At 43.3% G+C, this 19,441-nt stretch overlaps 1 protein-coding gene across 5 annotated transcripts in view; it reads left to right on the top strand.

Moving 5' to 3' along the window:
- The first annotated feature begins 3,501 nt into the window (after nucleotides 1-3,501).
- The window catches only part of LOC132674377 (uncharacterized), a 30,733-nt gene continuing 14,793 nt past the window's right edge, over nucleotides 3,502-19,441 (top strand). For 3 of the 5 annotated variants that reach the window (XR_014136328.1, XR_014136327.1, XM_081791679.1), the window contains exons 1-5: nucleotides 3,502-3,976; nucleotides 4,349-4,526; nucleotides 5,404-5,462; nucleotides 17,011-17,152; nucleotides 17,441-17,536. Coding sequence is in view for 1 of the 5 variants with exons in the window: in XM_081791680.1 (XP_081647806.1) it covers nucleotides 3,556-3,672; nucleotides 4,349-4,526; nucleotides 5,404-5,462; nucleotides 17,011-17,152; nucleotides 17,441-17,536 (592 nt within the window). In the remaining 4 variants the exon portion in view is untranslated. The remainder of the gene's footprint in view (nucleotides 3,977-4,348; nucleotides 4,527-5,403; nucleotides 5,463-17,010; nucleotides 17,153-17,440; nucleotides 17,537-19,441) is intronic. The other 2 variants (XM_081791680.1, XM_078439899.2) reach the window with 1 other exon arrangement.

Below are 19,441 nucleotides of genomic sequence, written 5' to 3'. Positions count from 1 at the left end.
AACTGTCTCTAACAGTTTCTGTTCTCATGGCTTAGGTGGAAGAGGAGGAAAGAAAGAAGACGTCACCACTGATGGGCTGTTTCCTTGCCTGACTCAGTTGGTGTGTCCATTCTGGATGGCTGCCTTTCCTCATGGCCTCTTGGATGGCTCTCCCATAAGGTTTGGTGGCAGCACGGGGGAACAAATACTTTTGCGAGTGGTGTTAATCTGGCCTTATGGTTAAGAGCTAAGTCTGAGAAAATGGTTATGGTTCAGATCTCAACTCCAACATGTACTGATTTTATGACCTCTACAGGTGACTTAACCTCGAAAAATTTCAGTTTTTCCACATGTAGAGGGCTGCATAGCTACGTGGTAGGGTTGCTGTTGAATTATAGGTGGGGAGAGCTTGGTACAATGTTTTAGACTTTGATTCGGTGACAAATGACGGGCCCTAGATTCTGCATAGCGGCACATGACAGGTATCCATTTCTGTTCTTCATAAGACCTGTGATGTGTGTGGGAAGCGGGGAACAGCAGACACCAGGCAGACCGGTCAGGAGGCTCTGCCTTCTTGAACCTGTGCCATCTGGAACACATAGCCTGACAGGTTGCTGCAGAACCTGGATGGAGAGAGTGCGAAGTATCACGGGATCTGCGTTAGTTCAGGCTGTTGTAACAAATTACCGTAGACTGGATGGCTTAAACATCAAACGTTTATTTCCCACAGTTCTGGAGGCTGGAAGCCTGACATGTGCCAGCTCGTTTGGATTCTGATGAGAGCCCTCTTTTGGGTTGCAAACTGACTTCTGCTATTGTCACAACTAGCTCTCTGATCTCTTCTTTTAAATTATTTTTTAACTTTTATTTATTTTTGAGACAGAGAGAGACAGAGCATGAACGGGGGAGGGTCAGAGAGAGGGAGACACAGAATCTGAAACAGGCTCCAGGCTCTGAGCTGTCAGCACAGAGCCCGACGCGGGGCTCGAACTCACCGACCGCGAGATCGTGACCTGAGCCGAAGTCGGCCGCTCAACCGACTGAGCCACCCAGGCGCCCCTCTGATCTCTTCTTATAAGGGCACCAATCCCATTCATGAGGGCTCCGCCCTCACTACCTCTCAAAGGCCCCACCTCCAAATGCCATCATTGGGATTGGGTTTTCAACATGTGAATTTGGGAGGAACACACACAGAACATAATAAAGTTATTGTTTTCTTACTCTTTGGTTTGTCTATAACCTTCCTTATTTCAAAGAAACTGGGGTGCCCCCCCACCACCACGGTGCATGTAACTACACTCACACAAGATGACAGTATACATTCAGATGGATTCCTTAGAAACACCTAAAAGCTACCAATGCCTAGAACAGCGCCCTGTGCATGTACCCTGATCACCGGCTTACTGGGTGAGAGCTCTGCCAGCCACTGCTGAATCAACTCCCTTGGTCCTTACAAGCCTCTGGTAAGAATGATCATCCCCATTTTACAGGTGAGGAAAGTGAGGCACAGAGAGCCACCCTAAGGTCTCAAGGTCTGGTAGGCTGGAGAATCGCGGTTTGGGCCCAGGCACTGAGATTTTGTAGACCTAGCTCCATCCCTCTGCATAACTGCTTCTCAGACACACTCTTAGAACACATTCGTGCACATACACACAACCATGTTTTTATCTGCAGTCATAGTCCCACCGACACGACGTCATATAGCCAACTCTATTCCTAAACAGCAAGGTGGTGTCTTTCTTTTATCTCATTGTGTTAGGAAATTGCAGATCCCAGATTTCCAAGAGTTTGGGGACTTATGCACAGCTGGAATGGTCAAATCATTGGCTTGTGAAATCTCATAGCTGGAAACTCACTGCATGACCCATCCCATTGCTCTTTATGGGTGGAAGCACTGAAGTCTGGGCATTTGAAGGATCTCGATCAAAGTTATCCACAGCTAGGACCAGGCTGTCCCTGCTTGACGTCATCTTTGCCAATGTGAGCTGACCCCCTTTTTGGGCAGGACTACTGTGCAGTGCTGCCTCGTGCCTTACAATCCCACAGATAAGTAATTTTCTTTTCCTTGTGGGGGGAGAAAAATGTAGAGAAATCTGAAGTCATATATACTAAGTGGATCTTAGGTCCACTTCTCCAGAGACATCACTGTTATCAATTAATTGTGCAGACATCCTGACCTTCTCTATGACTTTATATACAAATATAGAGGACACATAGTAGAGTACTGTCATATTCCTATAGGTCTTTTAATCGTGCAGATTTGAGGTAATGGTAATCAAGTACTAAGAATCTCATAGTAAGCCCAAATTTTAAAATAATACAGATTCGTTAAATTGTAAATTGAACGTTTACAGGAATTGTAGAATGGTAAAGCTGACATGCTTTGCCAGCATTTCAGGGCAGTGTCCCTTAAATTAATATTCAGATGTTAATTCCATTCTTAGACTCCTGTGAATGAACAATGTCCAGAATGTCTACACTGTTCTGTACTGTTTGTGGGTTCGTCTTTGTTTATTTAAAAAAACACAGGGGCACCTGGGTGGCTCAGTTGGTTAAGCAGCTGACTTTGGCCCAGGTGATGGTCTCCTGGTTTGTGAGTTCAAGCCCTACATCGGGCTCTCTGCTGTCAGCACAGAGCCTGCTTCAGATCTTCTGTCCTCGCTCTATCTGCCCCTCCCCTGCACTATCTTGCTCTGTCTCAAAAGTAAATAAACATTAAAAAAAAAAAAAAACCACATATTTGTTTATATTCTTTACAGCACATAGGCACATAAAAAAAGGACCCTATCTTCTATCTTGGAATCTATCTATCTGTCTATCTATCTATCCATGTATCTATCAGAGAGAGAATGTACGTGCACAGGGGAGAGGGGCAGAGGGGCAGAGGGAGAGAGAGAGAATCTCAAGCAGGCTTCACACTCAGCGCAGATCCCACGACTCTGGGATCCTGACCTGAGCTGAAATCAAAAGTTGAACACTCAACCCACTGAGCCACCCAGGCGCCCTGTATCTTCAAGTATATTTTGATTCCAAAATGGATCACGAACATTGTTACACGTGAGTTATTTACCTTACATTATAGTTTTGAATGGCTACCACCTTCCCCAATGTATTTTACATATTCATTGATTAGATACTTAAATTGTCTAAATTTATATTGCTTCCATTATTTTTCTAGTGCAACTAAATTGAACAAGATTCGTATATATACATCATTGGAGGTTATTTCATTATTATCCAATTGCTTGGCTGGGCAATTGATTGCAAGGACTAATTTCGTTAAGATTTTCATCTGTATTCCCGAATCTCTCCCTTGTTTGGCGGCTTTGAGGCCCCTCACCTCCTGGCAGGAGAAGTCGCGGAGCTGGGGTTGGGGGGGAAACATGGGGAACTGGGGGTGACATGGGGGCGGAATGGGAGTGGGGCGATGTGGGGGAAGGGAAGGATGGGGTGGGAGTTGGGTGACGTGGGGGAGGGGCAGAGCGGGAGTCAGGGTGATGTAGGAGCGGGGTGGGAGGGAGTCCAGGTGTTGGGGGCGGGGAAAAGGGCGGGCCCGCGCAGGCCACGCCCCCACACATGGGCGGAGTGTCCCGCGGGGTGGGCGGTGCGCGTGGCCGGGTCGGCGTCGTGCTTAGTGCGCAGGCGCGCGTTTCTCCTCAGCGGAGCGTGCCGGCGGTCCCGGGCCCTACTCGGGTGCGGCGGCGCGAAGGCGGGCGGTTGGTCCGGGAGGTCCGGGAGGTCCGGACCGTGGTCCGCGCGGACGGCCTGAGGCTGCGGCGTGGGGCGTGGGGAGGGAGGCTTCGGGTTCGCTCGGGGCCCGCTCAGGCCGCCCCTCCTCCCCCGCCACCCCGGCGGGGGCCGAGTCGACACCAAATGGGGGCGCCTCTGGAGGGCCCCAAGCGAACGCGCAGGAAGTGCGGCGTTTTGGGGGGAAGCCGCGCTCGCCGCGGGGTCTCCGTCCTCGTAGGCGCCGAGGCGGCTCGACCGCTTCTCGGAGGTCGGACGGGGACCGGGTGTCGCGCGCTGCCCGCCGTGCACCCGTCGGACCCACATGTATTGTGGTCACACACACACACACGCGCACACGCGCGCGCGCCCCGCGGCGGTGTGCATCCCGGGGCTCCTTTCGTGTCTCCCTGGGTCCGTGGAATATGGGTCCCCGGGGAGCCGCGGGGGTCCTGCCCGCCGGGGGCCGGGGGTGCTCCCCAAATCTGCGCTGTCCGGGTACTGAGGGCGCTTCGCGACGGCCCTCCTGCCTTTGTCCTCAGCCCCCCGCTTTGCAAGCTCCCTGACAGGCGCTGTGTGTTCTCGGGGAGGCGGGTCCGGGGCCCCTGGTGAAGGTGCCAGCCAGCGGGTGTCTGTCCCCTAGGCTCTCCTGGAACAAAGCAGCTTCACGGAGGCAGGAAGGACCGGGCCGCAAGCGCAGGAATCCCGCCGGGAAGAACGCATCAGAGCCCGTCGGAGCCTCAGAAGAGAAAGACGGAAGAAACGCGGAAAAGAAGCAAAGGGGGGGCAGGGCTCCAGGGGTTTCACCGCATTCAGATGCTGTGAGTCACTTTGCCGGCAGCTGGGGCCAGGTGGTGGCGAGGGACAGACCGTGGGAGAAGTGTCGCCTGGTTGGCGGGACGCTAGGAGTTCTACAGGCGGGCAGCTTTTTTCAACCGCACCCCAAACGCTCTCTTGCCTCCCTTCGTTCTCCACCGATTCTTTCCAGAAGCTGGGCAGCTTTCACCGCGTCGGGCCTGTGGAGGTGCGCTCTCGTGTCCCGATCTTACAGGCTCAAGAGTAGTAGTTCAGGGAAGGTTTGCCAGGATTTTTCCTTTCTTTCTATTTTTGTCTCATCTGGCAGAAGTGGGGGAAAGATCCTGACGGAGGAAACGGCTTATTTAAGATTAACAAGAGGGAATAGAAGCCAGAGTCCCTGACTCCAAGCTTGGTGCAGTCTTCACAGTCCCATCAAAGCAAGTTCACTCCTAAAAGATCCTTTTGAGAAGCATCAGTCCAATTAGAAGAAACACGTTTTTAGAAGACCTGCATTCAAGGCACCTGTGCCTTTTTCTAAAGCTTTGAGGATTCTCCTACCCAGGGGGTGAATGTTATCTAGTAAATCAGATACACAAAACATCCTTTAGGATTTGTTCTCCCCTGCAACGTCCGGTTTAATGGAGACCTTGTATTTCATTTTTTTGACGTGCCAGAATTTGCTTAATAATAGTTCTGTTTTTAACGTTTCTGTGTTGGGGGGGGCAGCGTAGTTAAAGCAGTAGGAAACATTGCAGGAGTCACAGAGGGACGGATGTCACCTTCCTTCTGTTCTCCACCATCAGAGGTTACCCAGCCTGTGTGCAGAAGTTTGTACAAGAATCCAGATGCTGCAGGGCCAGCCGGCTCTCATTCTCCTGTTCCTCTGTCCTTCTCTTACAGGTACGCCTTCCCAGGTTTTGATGCTCTTGGGAGTACAACGGAAAATGAACAAATCCCAGGTGAGTTCTTTTCTTTTCTTTATCCTTGATTTCTTTTTCCCGCAGGTTTTGTGGTTTTTGTAAATGTGTTCACACATTATTGAAGAAGAGTGGAAATAGAGGAAAAGTACTTCAGGGCCAATGAAGAATGAGTGGGTGGCATCTGTCTAGCAGGCAGCGAGCAGTTGGCTGCAGGTCACGGGACCGACCCTACAGTCATCAAAGGTGACCCACACGTTTATCTTTGAGCTTCCTGATCTACGCAGGATTTTCAGTGACCACAAAGAGAGACCAGCCAGTTTTTTCCTGGGACAGAGAGACTTAGTGACTCTGGAGTCTGGAAAAAATGTCTTTGAAGTTCTTCAGGTAGTGAAGAACCTTGCCTTGAGCCCCTGGTTGCCTGTAATCATTTCTCATTGGAAGTGGAGGTCAGAACTCAGGTTTTATCAGGGACTACAGTGGTGTCGGAGTCTGGAGAGCTGTCCGAACGTCCGCTCTGATCTGGGGACAAAACCCGAAGGCTCTCTGGAGGAATGAAAGAAACGGACGACTGGTTCTTTTTTAACTTGTTAAGTTGCACAGTTGGACAGCAGATTGTTCAGACTCACAGTCTTTGGCAAATGCTTGTGCACTATCCGTTCACGTGTCTTTTATTTTGGTAAAGTGTATATAACAAAATTCGCCATTTTATCCATTTAACCATAAGCATACAGTTCAGTGGCATTAATTACACTCACAGTGTTGTGCAGCCATCACCATGATTTTCAAAACTTTTTCATCTCCCCAGACAGATCTCTGTAATCCTTAAGCAGTAACCCCTGATATCCCCCCACCCCCCAGCTAGTGGTACCCAAAACTGCTTTCTGTTTCTATGAATTTCCCTATTCTAGATATTTTATTTAAGTGCAATCACACAGTCTTTATTCTTTTGTGTCTGGCTTCTTTCACTTAAAATGTTTTCAGGGTTCGTGCATGCTATAGCCTATATCAGAACTTCCTTTTAAAAAAATTTTTTTTAATGTTTATTTTTGAGAGAGAGACACAGCATGAGTGGGGGAGGGAGTTGCAGAGAGAGAGGGAGACACAGAATCCGAAGCAGGCTCCAGGTTCTGAGCTGTCAGCACAGAGCTGGCCATGGGGCTCGAACTCATGAACCGTGCCAGATCATGACCTGAGCTGAAGTCGAACGCTTAACCGACTGAGCCACCCAGGTGCCCCATACTCTGCTCTTTTTAAATTTTTTTTTTTTTTAACGTTTATTTATTTTTGAGACAGAGAAAGACAGAGCATGAACAAGGGAGGGGCAGAGAGAGAGGGAGACACAGAATCTGAAACAGGCTCCAGGCTCTGAGCTGTCAGCACAGAGCCCAACGCGGGGCTCGAACTCACGAACCGTGAGATCATGACCTGAGCCGAAGTCGGACGCTTAACCGACCAAGCCACCCAGGCGCCCCCCCATACTCTGCTCTTACTTGGTAACCATCCTACCTGGGAACCCAGCAGGGCCATCCGGGAGAACTAGGGTGTCCTTTCCCTTCCCTGAATGCTGTCTCGAATCATACAAGGTGGAGTTTTGTTGTTGTCGCTTTAAGGATTTGGTTTTTGTTAGAGCAGCGTTAGGTTTCCACCAAAATTGAGTGGAAGGTACAGAGATTTTTCATGTACTCCTACCCCCCACCCCAGCCTTCCCCATTATCAATATCCTCCCCTCCCAGAGAGGTGCATTTGTTGTAATTGATGAACCTACATTAATACATCATAATCATCCAAAGTCCATAGATTACCTTAGGGTTCACTCTTGGTGCTCACACTGTGGGTTTTTGACAAATGTGTAACATGTATCCCCAATTACAATATCATACAGCGTACAGTTGACCCTTGAGCGACTTGGGGATTAGGTGCACCAATACCTCGTTCAGTCAGAGATTTATACATAGCTTTTAACTCTCTCCCCCCACAAACTCAGCTATTAATAGACTGGAAGCTTTACTAGTAACATAAACAGTTGATTAACACATATTTTTATGTTACATGTATTATGTGCTATATTCTCACAATATAAATAAGCTAGAGAAAAAGAAACTCATTAAAAACTCATAAGGAAGAGAAAACATATTTGTAGTACTGAATTTATTGAAAAACATCAGTTTTTCATCTGACTGTTGATTTTGGCTGAGGTCATGATCTCCCGCTTCAAGAGGTTGAGCCCTGCATTGGGCTCTGCACTGACAGCATGAGGCCTGCTTGGGATTCTCTCTCTCTCTACCTCTCTCTGTCCCTCCCCAGCTCATGTTCTCTCTCTCAAAGTAAATAAAAATTTAAAGAAAAGAAAATCTGAGTATAAGTGGACCCATGCAGTTTAAACCTATGTTCAGAGGCCAACTGCATTTTCACTGTGCTTAGAAGTCCTCTGTGCTATTCATCCCTCCCTTCTCCCTCCCCCTGGCAACCACTGATATTTTCATTGTCCTCATAGTTTTGCCTTTTCCAGAATGTCATATAGTTGGGATTGTACAGTATGTAGCCTTTTCAGACAGGCTTTTTTTTTCACTTAGTGGTATGCATTTAAGATTCCTGAAGGGGCACCTGGGTGGCTCAGTCAGTTAAGCGTCTGACTTCAGCTCAGATCACGATCTCACGGTCTGTGGGTTCGAGCCCCGCGTCGGGCTCTGTGCGGACAGCTCAGAGCCTGGAGCCTGCTTTGGATTCTGTGTCTCCCTCTCTCTCTGCCTCTCCCCTGCTCACACCTTGTCTTTCTCTCTCGAAAATAAATAAATAAACATTAAAAAAAAAAAAAAAAAGATTCCTGCCTGTCTTTTCATAGCTTGATAGCTCGTGTCATTTCAGCTCTGAATAATAGCCTGCTGTCTGGATGGGCCACAGTGTAGTTATCCCTCACCTAGTGAAAGACATTTGGGTTGCTTCCAAGTATTGGCAGTAGTGAACAAAGCTGGAACAAATGTCCACGTGCAGGTTTCTGTGTGGACACAACTTTTAACTTCACTGAGTGAATAGCAAGGAGTGTGATTGCTGGATCATATGGTAAGAGTATGTTTAGTTTCCTAAGAAACCCATCAAACTTGTCCACGCTAGCTGTACCATTTTGCGTTCCCACCAGAACTGAATGAAAATTCCTGTTGTTTTCCATCCTGACCAGCATGTGGTGTTATCAGTGTTCTGGATCTGGGTCATACTAATAGGTGTGTGGTGGTATTTTGATTTTCATTTCTCTAATGATACATGGAGCACTTAAAAAAAAATTTTTTTTTATATTTATTTATTTTTGAGAGACAGAGTGAGACAAAGTGAGACAAAGTGAGACTGGGGGAGGGGCAGAGAGAGAGGGAGACACAGGACTGGAAACAGGCTCCAGGCTCTGAGCTGTTAGCACAGAGCCTGACGTGGGGCTTGAACCCACAGACTGTGAGATCATGACCTGAGCCGAAGTGAGACGCTCAACCGACTGAGCCACCCAGGTGCCCCGGGAGCACCTTTTTATATGCTTGTATGCTGTCTGTATGTCTCTGGTGAGGTGTCCCTGAAGGTCTCGGGTTGTTTGTTTTCTTAGTGTGGAGTTTTTATTTTTTAGGTTTATTTATTTTATTTTAATAATCTCTACACCTGACGTGGGGCTTGAACTCATGACCCTAAGATTAAGAGGCACATGCTCTTCTGAGTGAGCCAGCCAGGTGCCCCGCTTATTGTTAAGTTTTAAGAGTTCTTCGTGTATTTTGGGTAACAGTCCCTTATCAGATATTTTTATTGCAAATATTTTCTTTTAGTCTGTGGCTTGTCTTCTTACTCTCTTGACAATGTCTTTCACAGAGTGGAAGTTTTAATTTTAATGAAGTCTGGTTCATCAGTTCTTTCTTTTGTGGATTATGCCTTTGAAGTTGTATATAAAAAGTCATCTCCAAACCCAAAGTCTAGATTTTCTTCTGTTTTGTCTTCTAGGAGTCGTATGGCTTTGTATTTTACATTTAGGTCTGTGACCCATTCTGGGTTAATTTTTGGGAAGGATGTAAGATCTGAATGTAGATTAATTTTTTGGCACGTGGATTTCCAATTATTGCAGTGCTATTTGTTGAAAAGACTGTCTTTGCTCCTTTGTCAAAGATCAGCTGACTGTATTTACGGAGGTCTATTTCTGGGATCTCTGTTTTGTTCCATTGATTCTTTCACCAGTAGCAGGTGCTTTGATTACTACAGCTTTATATAAGACTTGGGGTGAGGTAGTGTTGGTCTTCCAACTTGCTTCCAATATTGCTTTCAATATTATATTGGCCACTGTAGGTTTTTGCCTTTATGTATAAACTTTAGAATCTGTTGATATCCACAAAATAACTTGCTGGGATTTTGATTAGGATTGATTGAAGCTATAGATCAAGTTGGGAAGAACTGTTATCTTGACAACATTGAGTCCTCCTGTCCACAAACATGGGCTAACTCTCCACTTATTTAGTTTTGTATTTGTTTCATCAGAGATTTATGATTTTTCTCGTATACATTTTGTATATATTTTGTTAGGTTTATACCCAAGTACCATTTAAGAAAAATTTTTTTAAGTTTCTTTTCTTTTTGAGAGAGAGAGACAGAACATGAGCAGGGGAGGGGCAGAGAGAGAGAGAGAGGGAGACACAGAATTGGAAGCAGGCTCCAGGCTCTGAGCTGTCAGCACAGAGCCTGACGTGGGGCTCAAACCCACGAACTGTGAGATCATGACCTGAGCCAAAGTCGGACCCTTAACCGACTGAGCCACCCAGGTGCCCCCCAAGTATCATTTTTTTCTCGGTGAAAATGTACATGAAATTATGTTTTTAATTTCAGATTCCACTTATTCATTGCCGTTATAAGGGAGAACAGTTGACTGCTGTATATTAACCTTGTATTCTGCAAACTTGCTATAATCACTTAATAGCTTCAGGACTTTTTTTGTTAATTCTTTTGGATTTTCTACATAGATGAACATGTCATCTGTGAACAGAGACACCTTATTTCTTCCTTCCCAATCAGTTCCCAAGCTTCTAGTTCCTCACCATTAAGTATGATGTTAGCTGTAGGTTTTGGTAGGTATTCTTTATCAAGTTGAGGACCTTTCTCTGTATTCCTAGTTTATTGAGAGTTTTTATCGTTTTTCAAATGCTTTGTCTGCATCTATGGATGTGGTCATGTGATTTTTCTTCTTTAGCCTGTTGATGAAATGGGTTTACCTTAATTGATTTTAAATATTTAACCAGCCTTGTGTATCTGGGAAAAATACTACTTGGTTGTGATATATAACTCTTTTTATACATTGTTGGACTTGTTTTGCTAATATTTTATTGAGGATTTTGCTTCTACATTGATGAGAGATATTGGTGTGTAGTTTTCTTGGAATGTCTGTCTTATTTTAATATTAGGGTAGTGATGGCCACATAGAATGAAATAGGAACTATTCCACTCTGTTTCTTTTTTCTTTTTTAGAGAGAGAGAGAAAGAGTGCACATGCATGATGAACCAGGGAGGTGTAGAGGGAGAGGGAGAGAGAGAATCTTAAGCAGACTTCCCCAACTAGCATGGAGCCTGACGCCGGGCTCAATCTTAACAACCTGAGACCACGACCTGAGCCGCAATCAAGAGTCAGACACTTAACTGACTGAGCCACCCAGGCACCCTCTCTGTTTCTATCTTGTAAAGGAGATTGTAGAGAAGTAATATAATTTCTTCCTTAAGTGTTTGGTAGAATTCACCAGTAAACGCATCTAAGCTTGGTGCTTTCTGTTTTGGGAGATTATTAATTACTGACTCAATTTCTTTGACAGATATAGACTTATTTAGATTGGTGTATTTGTTCTTGTGTGTTTGCCAGATTGTGTCTTTGAATAACTTCATGCAGTTATCAAATTTGTGGACAGAGTTATTCATTGTATTCCTCTTATTATTTTAACATCCCTAGGATCTTTTAATATCCCTAGGATATCACTATATCCTCTCTTTGATTTCACATCTTAGTACTTTGTGTCCTCTCTTTTTTTCATAGAAAGCCTAGATAGAGGTTTATTGATTTTTTTTTTTTTTTCTTGGATCTTTTCAAAGAGTCAGCTTTGGGTTTCATTGACTTTTTTTTTCGTATTGATTTCAATTTTTCAATTTCTTTTGAAATTTCCATTTGATTTCTACTCTAATTTTTATTATTTCTTTTTCTTCTATTCACTTTTGGTTTGTGGCTCTTTTTCCGGTTTCCTAAGGTGGAATCTTAGGTGATTGATTTTAGATCTTTCTTCTTTTCTAACATATGCACTAAATGCTATACATTTTGCTGTATTGCTCTGGCTGCATTGCACAAATATTTGATAAATTGTGTTTTATTTTTCATTTAGTACAAACTATTTTAAATTTCTTTTGAGATTTCTTCTTTCACCCGTGTGTTATTTACAAGTGTGTTGTTTGATCTTCATGTATTTTGGAGTTTTTCAGTTATCTTTCTGTTATTGCTGTATAGTTTAATTCCACTGTGGTCTGAGGGCAGAAATTGTATGACTTCTATTTCCTCTTAATTAATTAAGGTGTGTTTTATGGCCCAGAATGTGGTCCGTCTTGGTGAATGTTCCAGGTGACCTGGAGAAGAATGTATTCTGCTTCTGTCGGATGGAGTAGCCTATAGATGTTAGATCCACTTGACCGATGCTGTTGTTGAGTTCAACTCTTACTGGTTTTTTGCCTGCTGGATCTGTCCATTTCTGGTAGAATAATGTTGAAGTCTCCAGCTATGTAACAGTGGATTCACCTCTTTCTCCTTGGAGTTCTGTCAGTTTTAACATATTTGACATTTTGTTGTTAGGCACATACATATTGAGGATTATTATCTTTTCTTGGAGAATTGACCCTTTTATCATGATGAAAGCCTCTCTTTATCCTTGAGAACTTTTATTAAAGTCTGCTGAGCCTGAAAATAATACAGGCCCACCTGCTTTCTTTTGATTAGTATTAGCATAGTGTATCTTTCTCCAGCCATGTACATTTGATGGGGGTTCACTCTTCAATGCAATTTTCCCCAATTTTTTTATTGTGGCATATAAAATTTACCATTCTAATTATTTTTAAGTGGTATTAAATAAATACATTCATAATGTTGTGCAGCCATCTCCATCATCCATCCCCGTAACTCTTTTAATCTTATAAAACTGAAATTCTGTGCCCATTGAACAGTAACTGTATTCCTCCCTTCCTCTTGTCTCTGGCAACCACTATTCTCTGTCTATGATATTGACTATTCTGATATCTGATATATTTATATCTATGTCTGATATTCCTATATATTTAGCTCATGTAAATGATGTCGTACAGTATCGGTCTTTTTGTGGCTGGCTTATTTCACTTAACATAATGTCTTAAAGGTTCATCTATATTATAGCATGTGTCAGAATATCCTTCCTTTTTAAGGATAAATAATATTCTATTTTGTGTATATAACACATTTGCTTATCTTTTCATCTGTTGAGGAATACCTGGGTTGTTTCCACATTATAGCTATTGTGAATAATGCTGCTATAAATACAGGTGTACAAACATTTCTTCACAACCCCGCTTTCAATTCTTTTGGGTTTATATCCAGAAGCAGAATTTCTGGGTCATGCGATAATTCTGTTTTTTAACTTTTTTGCAGAACTGCCACACCCTTCCATAATGGCTGTACTATTTCACATCCCCACCAACTGTGCACAGGGGATCCCCTATCTCTACATCCTCTCCAGCATTTGGGTGTGTGTGTGTGTGTGTGTGTGTGTGTGTGTGTGTGTGTATGTATTATTATAACCTAATGGGTGCAAGGTGGTATTTCATTGTAGTTTTAATTTGCATTTCTGTAATGATCAGTGATGTTGAGCATCTTCTCATGTGTTTATTGGCCATTTGTGTATCTTCTTTGGAAAATGCTGAAGTCCTTTGCCCATTTTTGAACTGGCTGTTTGTGGTTTGTTGTTGTTTTGCTTTAGGAGTTCTCTGTGTATTCTGGGTATCAACACCTTATCAGATATATTACTTACAAATATTTTGGCCCATTCTGTGGGTTGCATTTTACTCTGTTGAGAGTGTCTTTTGATGCACAGACTTTGTAATTTTCAGGAAGTTCAATTTATCTGTTTTTTCTTTTGTTGCCTGCCCTTTTGTTGTGATGTCCTATCCAGAAAATTATAGCCAGGTATAGTGTCATAAAGATTTTGCCTTAAGTTTTTTTCTAAGAGTTTTATACTTTTAAATCTTACATTTAGGTCTTTGATCCACTTTAATTTTTGTCTGTGGTGTTAAATAGGGTTCCAACTTCATTCTTTTGCATGTGGATACCCAGTATTCCCAGTGCCATTTGTTGAAAAAACTGTCTTTTACCCATTTCATGGTCTTGGCACTTTTACAAAAAACTATCTGACCTTGTATGTGAGGTTTTATTTCTGGGCTCTCTATTCCATTTGTCTATATGTCTGTCTATTGCCTGTGCCACACTGTTCTGATTTCTGTAGCTTTGTAGTGAGTTTTGCAGTCAGGAAATAATGAGTCCTCCAGCTCTTCTTTTTCAAGATTGTTTTGGGTTATTTGGGGTCCCTTGAGATTCCATGGGAATTTTAAGAAGAGTTTTTCTAGGGGCGCCTGGGTGGCTCAGTCAGTTAAGCTGCCGACTTCGGCTCAGGTCATGATCTCGCGGTCTGTGAGTTCAAGCCCCGCGTTGGGCTCTGTGCTGACGTCTCAGAACCTGGAGCCTGTTTCAGATTCTGTGTCTCCCTCTCTCTGACCCTCCCCCGTTCATGCTCTGTCTCTCTCTGTCTCAAAAATAAATAAATGTTAAAAAAAAGTTAAAAAAAAATCATTGGGATTTTGATAGGAATTGCGTTGATTCTGTAGATCGCTTTAGGTAGCATCTTGACATCTTTGCAATGTTATGTCCTCCAATCCATGAATGTGGGGTGTGTTTCTATCTAGTTATGTCTTTAATTTCTTTAAGCAGTGTTGTGTAGCTTTTATTGTACAAATTTTCACCTCCTTTGTTAATTCCTAGTATTTTATTCTTTTTGATGTTATTGTAAATGGGATTGTTTTTATAACTTCCATTTCAAATTGTTGTTAGTGTATAGAAATGGAACTGTTTTTTGTGTGTTGACTTTGTATCCTTCCTGCTACTTTGCTGAATTCTTTTATTAGCTCAGTTTTTTTGTGGACTCTTTAGGGTTTTCTGCATACAAGATCATACTATTTGCAAATAGATGTATTGTTACTTCTTCCTTTCTGATTTGAATATCTTCTCTCTCTCTTTTTTTTTTTTTTTTTTTTTGCATAATCGCTCTGGTTAGAATTTCCAGTACTATATTGAATAGAAGCGGCGCAAATTGGGCATCCTTGTCTTGTTCCTGGTCTTAAAGGAAAAACTTTCTTTCACCACTGAATGTGATGTTTTCTCTGGGTTTTCCATGTATTACTTTTATTATGTTGAGGTAGGTTCTTACTATTCACAGTTTATTGAGTGTTTTTTTTGTTTTTGTTTTTTTTTAATTTTTTTTTTTGTTTGTTTTAACGTTTATTTATTTTTGAGACAGAGAGAGACAGAGCATGAACAGGGGAGGGGCAGAGAGAGAGGGAGACATAGAATCTGAAACAGGCTCCAGGCTCCGAGCTGTCAGCACAGAGCCCGATGTGGGGCTCGAACTCACGGACTGTGAGATCATGACCTGAGCCGAAGTCGGACGCTTAACCGACCAAGCCACCCAGGCGCCCCTTATTGAGTGTTTTTTCATGAAGAAGGGGTACTGGATTTTGTCAGATGCTTCTCCATCAGTTGAGATTATCGTATGTTTTTTTTTTTTTTTTTCCTTCAGTCAATGTGTAGTATATGATGTTGATTGGTTTTCATATTTTGAACTATCTTCACATTCCAGGAATAAACTACTTGGTTATGGTATGTAGTACTTTTAATATACTACTGAATTTGGTTTGCTAGAATTTTGTTGAGGATTTTGCATCTGTACGTAAAGGATAATGGTCTGTAGTTTTCTTGCAGTGTCTTTTTCTGGCTTTGGTATCGTGGTGATGCTGGTCTCACAGAATGAGTTAGGAAGTGAGTTAGGAAGTCCTCTTCAGTTTTCTGGAAAAGTTTGAGAAGGATTGTAATTTAGCTCTTCTTTGAATTTTTGATAGAATGAAACAGTGAAGCCATGAGGTCCTGGACTTGTATTTGTCCCTATATTCCTCATTTCTGACCCAGTCTCCTTCCTAGTTACAGTTCTGTTCAGATCATCTATTTTCCTCCTGATTTAGTCTTGCTAGGTTTTGTGTTTCTGGTAATCTATCCATTTCCTCTTGGTTTTCCAGTGTTTTGGCACACTGTAGTTCATAGTAATGTCTTATAAGCCTTTTTATTTCTGCTAAATTGGTAGTAATGTCCTTACTCTTTTCCGATTTTAGTAATTTGAGACTTTGCTGTTTTTTCTTAGTCCATCTAGGTAAAAGTTTATCCATTTTGTTTATCTCTTTGAAAAACCGGCTTTTATTTTCGTTTTATCTGTTGTTTTTCTATTTTGTTTATTTCTGTTCTGATTTTATTATTTCTTTCAGCTGGGTTTTGGTTTAATTTCTTCTTTTCCTGGTACCTTAAGTTTTAAAGTCGGGTTTTTGGAAGTTTTTGATTTGAGATCTGTCTTGTGTTTCAGTGTAAACAGTGATTTTACAGCTGTGACAGTGATTGCTTTCAATCCTTACTGGCCCCTCGTTATCTTGAGTGTCCTACCTCCCGCCTATAGAGGGCCCAGGATGCTCCAGTAGGAAGGAAACAGTCAATTGTCTACATTTAACTTTTAGCCAGGGGGAAAAAAAAAGTTAAATTAAGCCTATCATTATTGCATGGGTTGACAGGGTGTATATATTATTTATTAATAAATTAATTGGAGGTGCTCAAAAATTTATTGCTAGGGTGAGGGTGCAGTATTTTAGAGACACTCAGCTATAGGACTAAGACCCGGACTCACTCTGTAATGTATCCCTGAACACCTTTGCAGAACTTTATCTTCTTAGAGTCCTACACCGCGTTCTCCTGTCACACTTCTGGGTGTTTGTCATGCCTCCTTGGCTCTGCTTGTGTAATGGTGCCACATTAACAAAGATCCCCTGCTAGATGAAGCACAACCTGACAATACACAATAGAACCATATTGTCTACCCTTATTTAACACTAACTGTACATGATTCCCATGCACCTCTCATAATACCGTATTACAGGATAAGTGTTTGTAAATGTGATTTGTCTCCTTACTAAGGCTTAAGCTCCTTAAGGGCAGGGGGAAGAAAAGAGGACTGATTTAGCTTAATATTCTTGGCAGGGTAGGACAGTTTCAGAAACACAGTAGGAAGTGTAGTTTTTATATTTGAATTAATAAGTTAATACACTGGGTTTTCCTGTCATATCAGTTTACCCCACAAAATAAAAACAAAACAAGATACAGAGTAGGCAACATGTATAATATTTGTTGTAAACTCTCAGAGTAAACATGTTAAGAGTTCTCACATATCTGTTTCATGTCACCTAATACTGATCTCTTTGGCTTGAACAGAAATGCGCTGGTCTGGGATCCATGTCGTTCAAGGACGTGACTGTGGACTTTACCCGGGATGAGTGGCTACAACTGACAGGCACACAGAGGACGCTGTACCGGGACGTGATGCTGGAGAACTACAGCCACCTGGTCTCAGTGGGTGAGGGGTGTTCCCTGTGTAATGTCTCATAGCATGCGTTTCTTTTCTTCGTTCTTAGCTGCCAGAGTTTGTGGGCCCTTGAAGGAGTGTTTAGTGATAATGTGTGTACATCTCATGGGTCAAAGATGTTCGCATTGGGCATAGAAAGGATGTGTTCCTGCCTCCCTAATGAAAGGTTCAAATGGGCACCTTTATCATGTGGCTCCTGAAGCTGCACCTTCCTCGTCCTCCACGGGCCCTGATACCCAAGCAGCCCGTGAGGAGTTTTACCCTGTATCCCACTCACAGGGTGTCGCCTCACCAAACCGGAGGTGATCTTCAAGTTGGAGCAAGGAGAAGAGCTGTGGACATCAAGGGGAGAATCCCCAGATCAGGGTGATCAAGGTGAGTTAGTCATTATGGAGAATGAAGCCCACAGAAATCAGGTCCCGGATGGGCTGGTTCTGAGGTTGGTGTGTGTCTCAGTAGTTCTGTTTTGGGCCCTGAGGCCTTCGGAAGTAGCTGAACAGTGAGCTAGCAGACCTCCAATCACCCAAATCGCCCTACTTCATCACTTGTAAACACCAGTGCTGTCCTTTTCTGCCTGACACCCAGTATTGAACCCTTGCTTGCGTCATCTTAGCATCTTCTGTTTCTTTCTCTAGTGTGCATCTTCCTCCATTTTCATGGTGTATTTTCTTTTTATGTTCCCCCCCCTACGTGTGCATTCATTCATTCATTCATTCTGCTGCAGATATTTCTACTATGTGCCACTCATGTTCTTGGTGTTGGAGATAAGCCAGTAAATGTAACAATCTTCCTGAGCTCTTGGAGCTTACAAGCTAGCAGGAGAAGATAGATATAACTAAAAAATTTACTTATCAAGTGGTGACAAGACCCATGAAGACAATTAAAGCAGGCTAAAAGCAGATGGAGTGGGGTGTGCTCTCTGACACCCCACCTGGGCACCTGGGTGGCTCAGCTCAGGTCATGATCTCATGGTTTGTGAGTTTGAGCCCCATGTCAGGCTCTGTGCTGACAGCTTGGAGCCTGGAGCTACTTCAGATTCTGTGTCTCCCTCTCTGCCCCTCCCCTATTCACACTCTATCTCTCTCTCTCTCAAAAATAAATAAACATTAAAAAAATAAAAATTAAAAAAAAAAGGTGGTCAGAGAATACCTTTTTGATGAGGTCCACCTTAGAGCAGATAATTGAATGTTATGTGGATTCTAGGGGTTCCAGGCACAGTGAATACCTGGGCCGTGCTCTTGTGGTAGGTGTTTGTTGGAAGTGCTCTGGGGGCCACTGTGGCTGCAAGGATGCATTTGAGAGGAACACTGGTAGGGGATGACTTCAGAGAGTCAGCCAGAGCCCAGATGATGTTTTACAGGGCATGGTAAGGGCTTTGACTCTATTTTTGGTGAAATGGGCAGCTGTTAACAGATTTCTGCAAAAGACTATTTTAGAAGAATTTCTGTGGCCACTACTGTCCAAGAAGATCAGAGATGGGTGCGAGTGTGGTGATTAAAAGTAGAAACAGAGAGGGGCGCCTGGGTGGCGCAGTCGGCTAAGCGTCCGACTTCAGCCAGGTCACGATCTCGCGGTCCGTGAGTTCGAGCCCCGCGTCAGGCTCTGGGCTGATGGCTCAGAGCCTGGAGCCTGTTTCCGATTCTGTGTCTCCCTCTCTCTCTGCCCCTCCCCCGTTCATGCTCTGTCTCTCTCTGTGCCAAAAATAAATAAAAAACGTTGAAAAAAAATTAAAAAAAAAAAAAAAAGTAGAAACAGAGACCGTATGCAGGGCTGGCCCCACGAGCACGCTGCCAGAATCGCCTGCCAATATGGCACATTTGAATTTATTGCTCACCCTGACAGTTTCAGTAGTGCCTTGTAGGCGGGTGAACAAAATCAGGTTATTTGTGGGATTTGAGGGTATGGTTTCAGACAGGATCTTGATAACCATTGGGTAAGGACACTAGTGTAATAGTTCAGGATGTGTGAACACAACAAGGATTGAAGAGTCCTGGAGAAAAAGTTTATTATTTATTGGAAAGTTAAGCAGTTTATTTGACAGCTTTCTGGGAAAGGGTGTTTAGGTGGTCAGTCAGCTGAGCATCTAACTCTTGATTTAGGCTCAAGTCACAATCATTGTGGGTTGTGGGATCGAGCCCTGCACCGAGTGTGGAGCCAGCTTCAGATTCTCTCCCTCCCTCTGCCCGTCTTTCCTGCTAGCACTCTCTCTCTAAAATAATAATTTGAAAAATTAAAAAAAAAAAAGGGTTTTGGGGAAGCTTCTGAACTGAATATTAAAAT

The sequence above is a fragment of the Panthera onca genome, chromosome E3 (genome assembly GCF_046562875.1).
Source record: "Panthera onca isolate mPanOnc1 chromosome E3, mPanOnc1 haplotype 2, whole genome shotgun sequence".
Classification (NCBI taxonomy): Eukaryota; Metazoa; Chordata; class Mammalia; order Carnivora; family Felidae; genus Panthera; species Panthera onca.
This window is presented reverse-complemented; position numbering and strand designations above follow the sequence as displayed.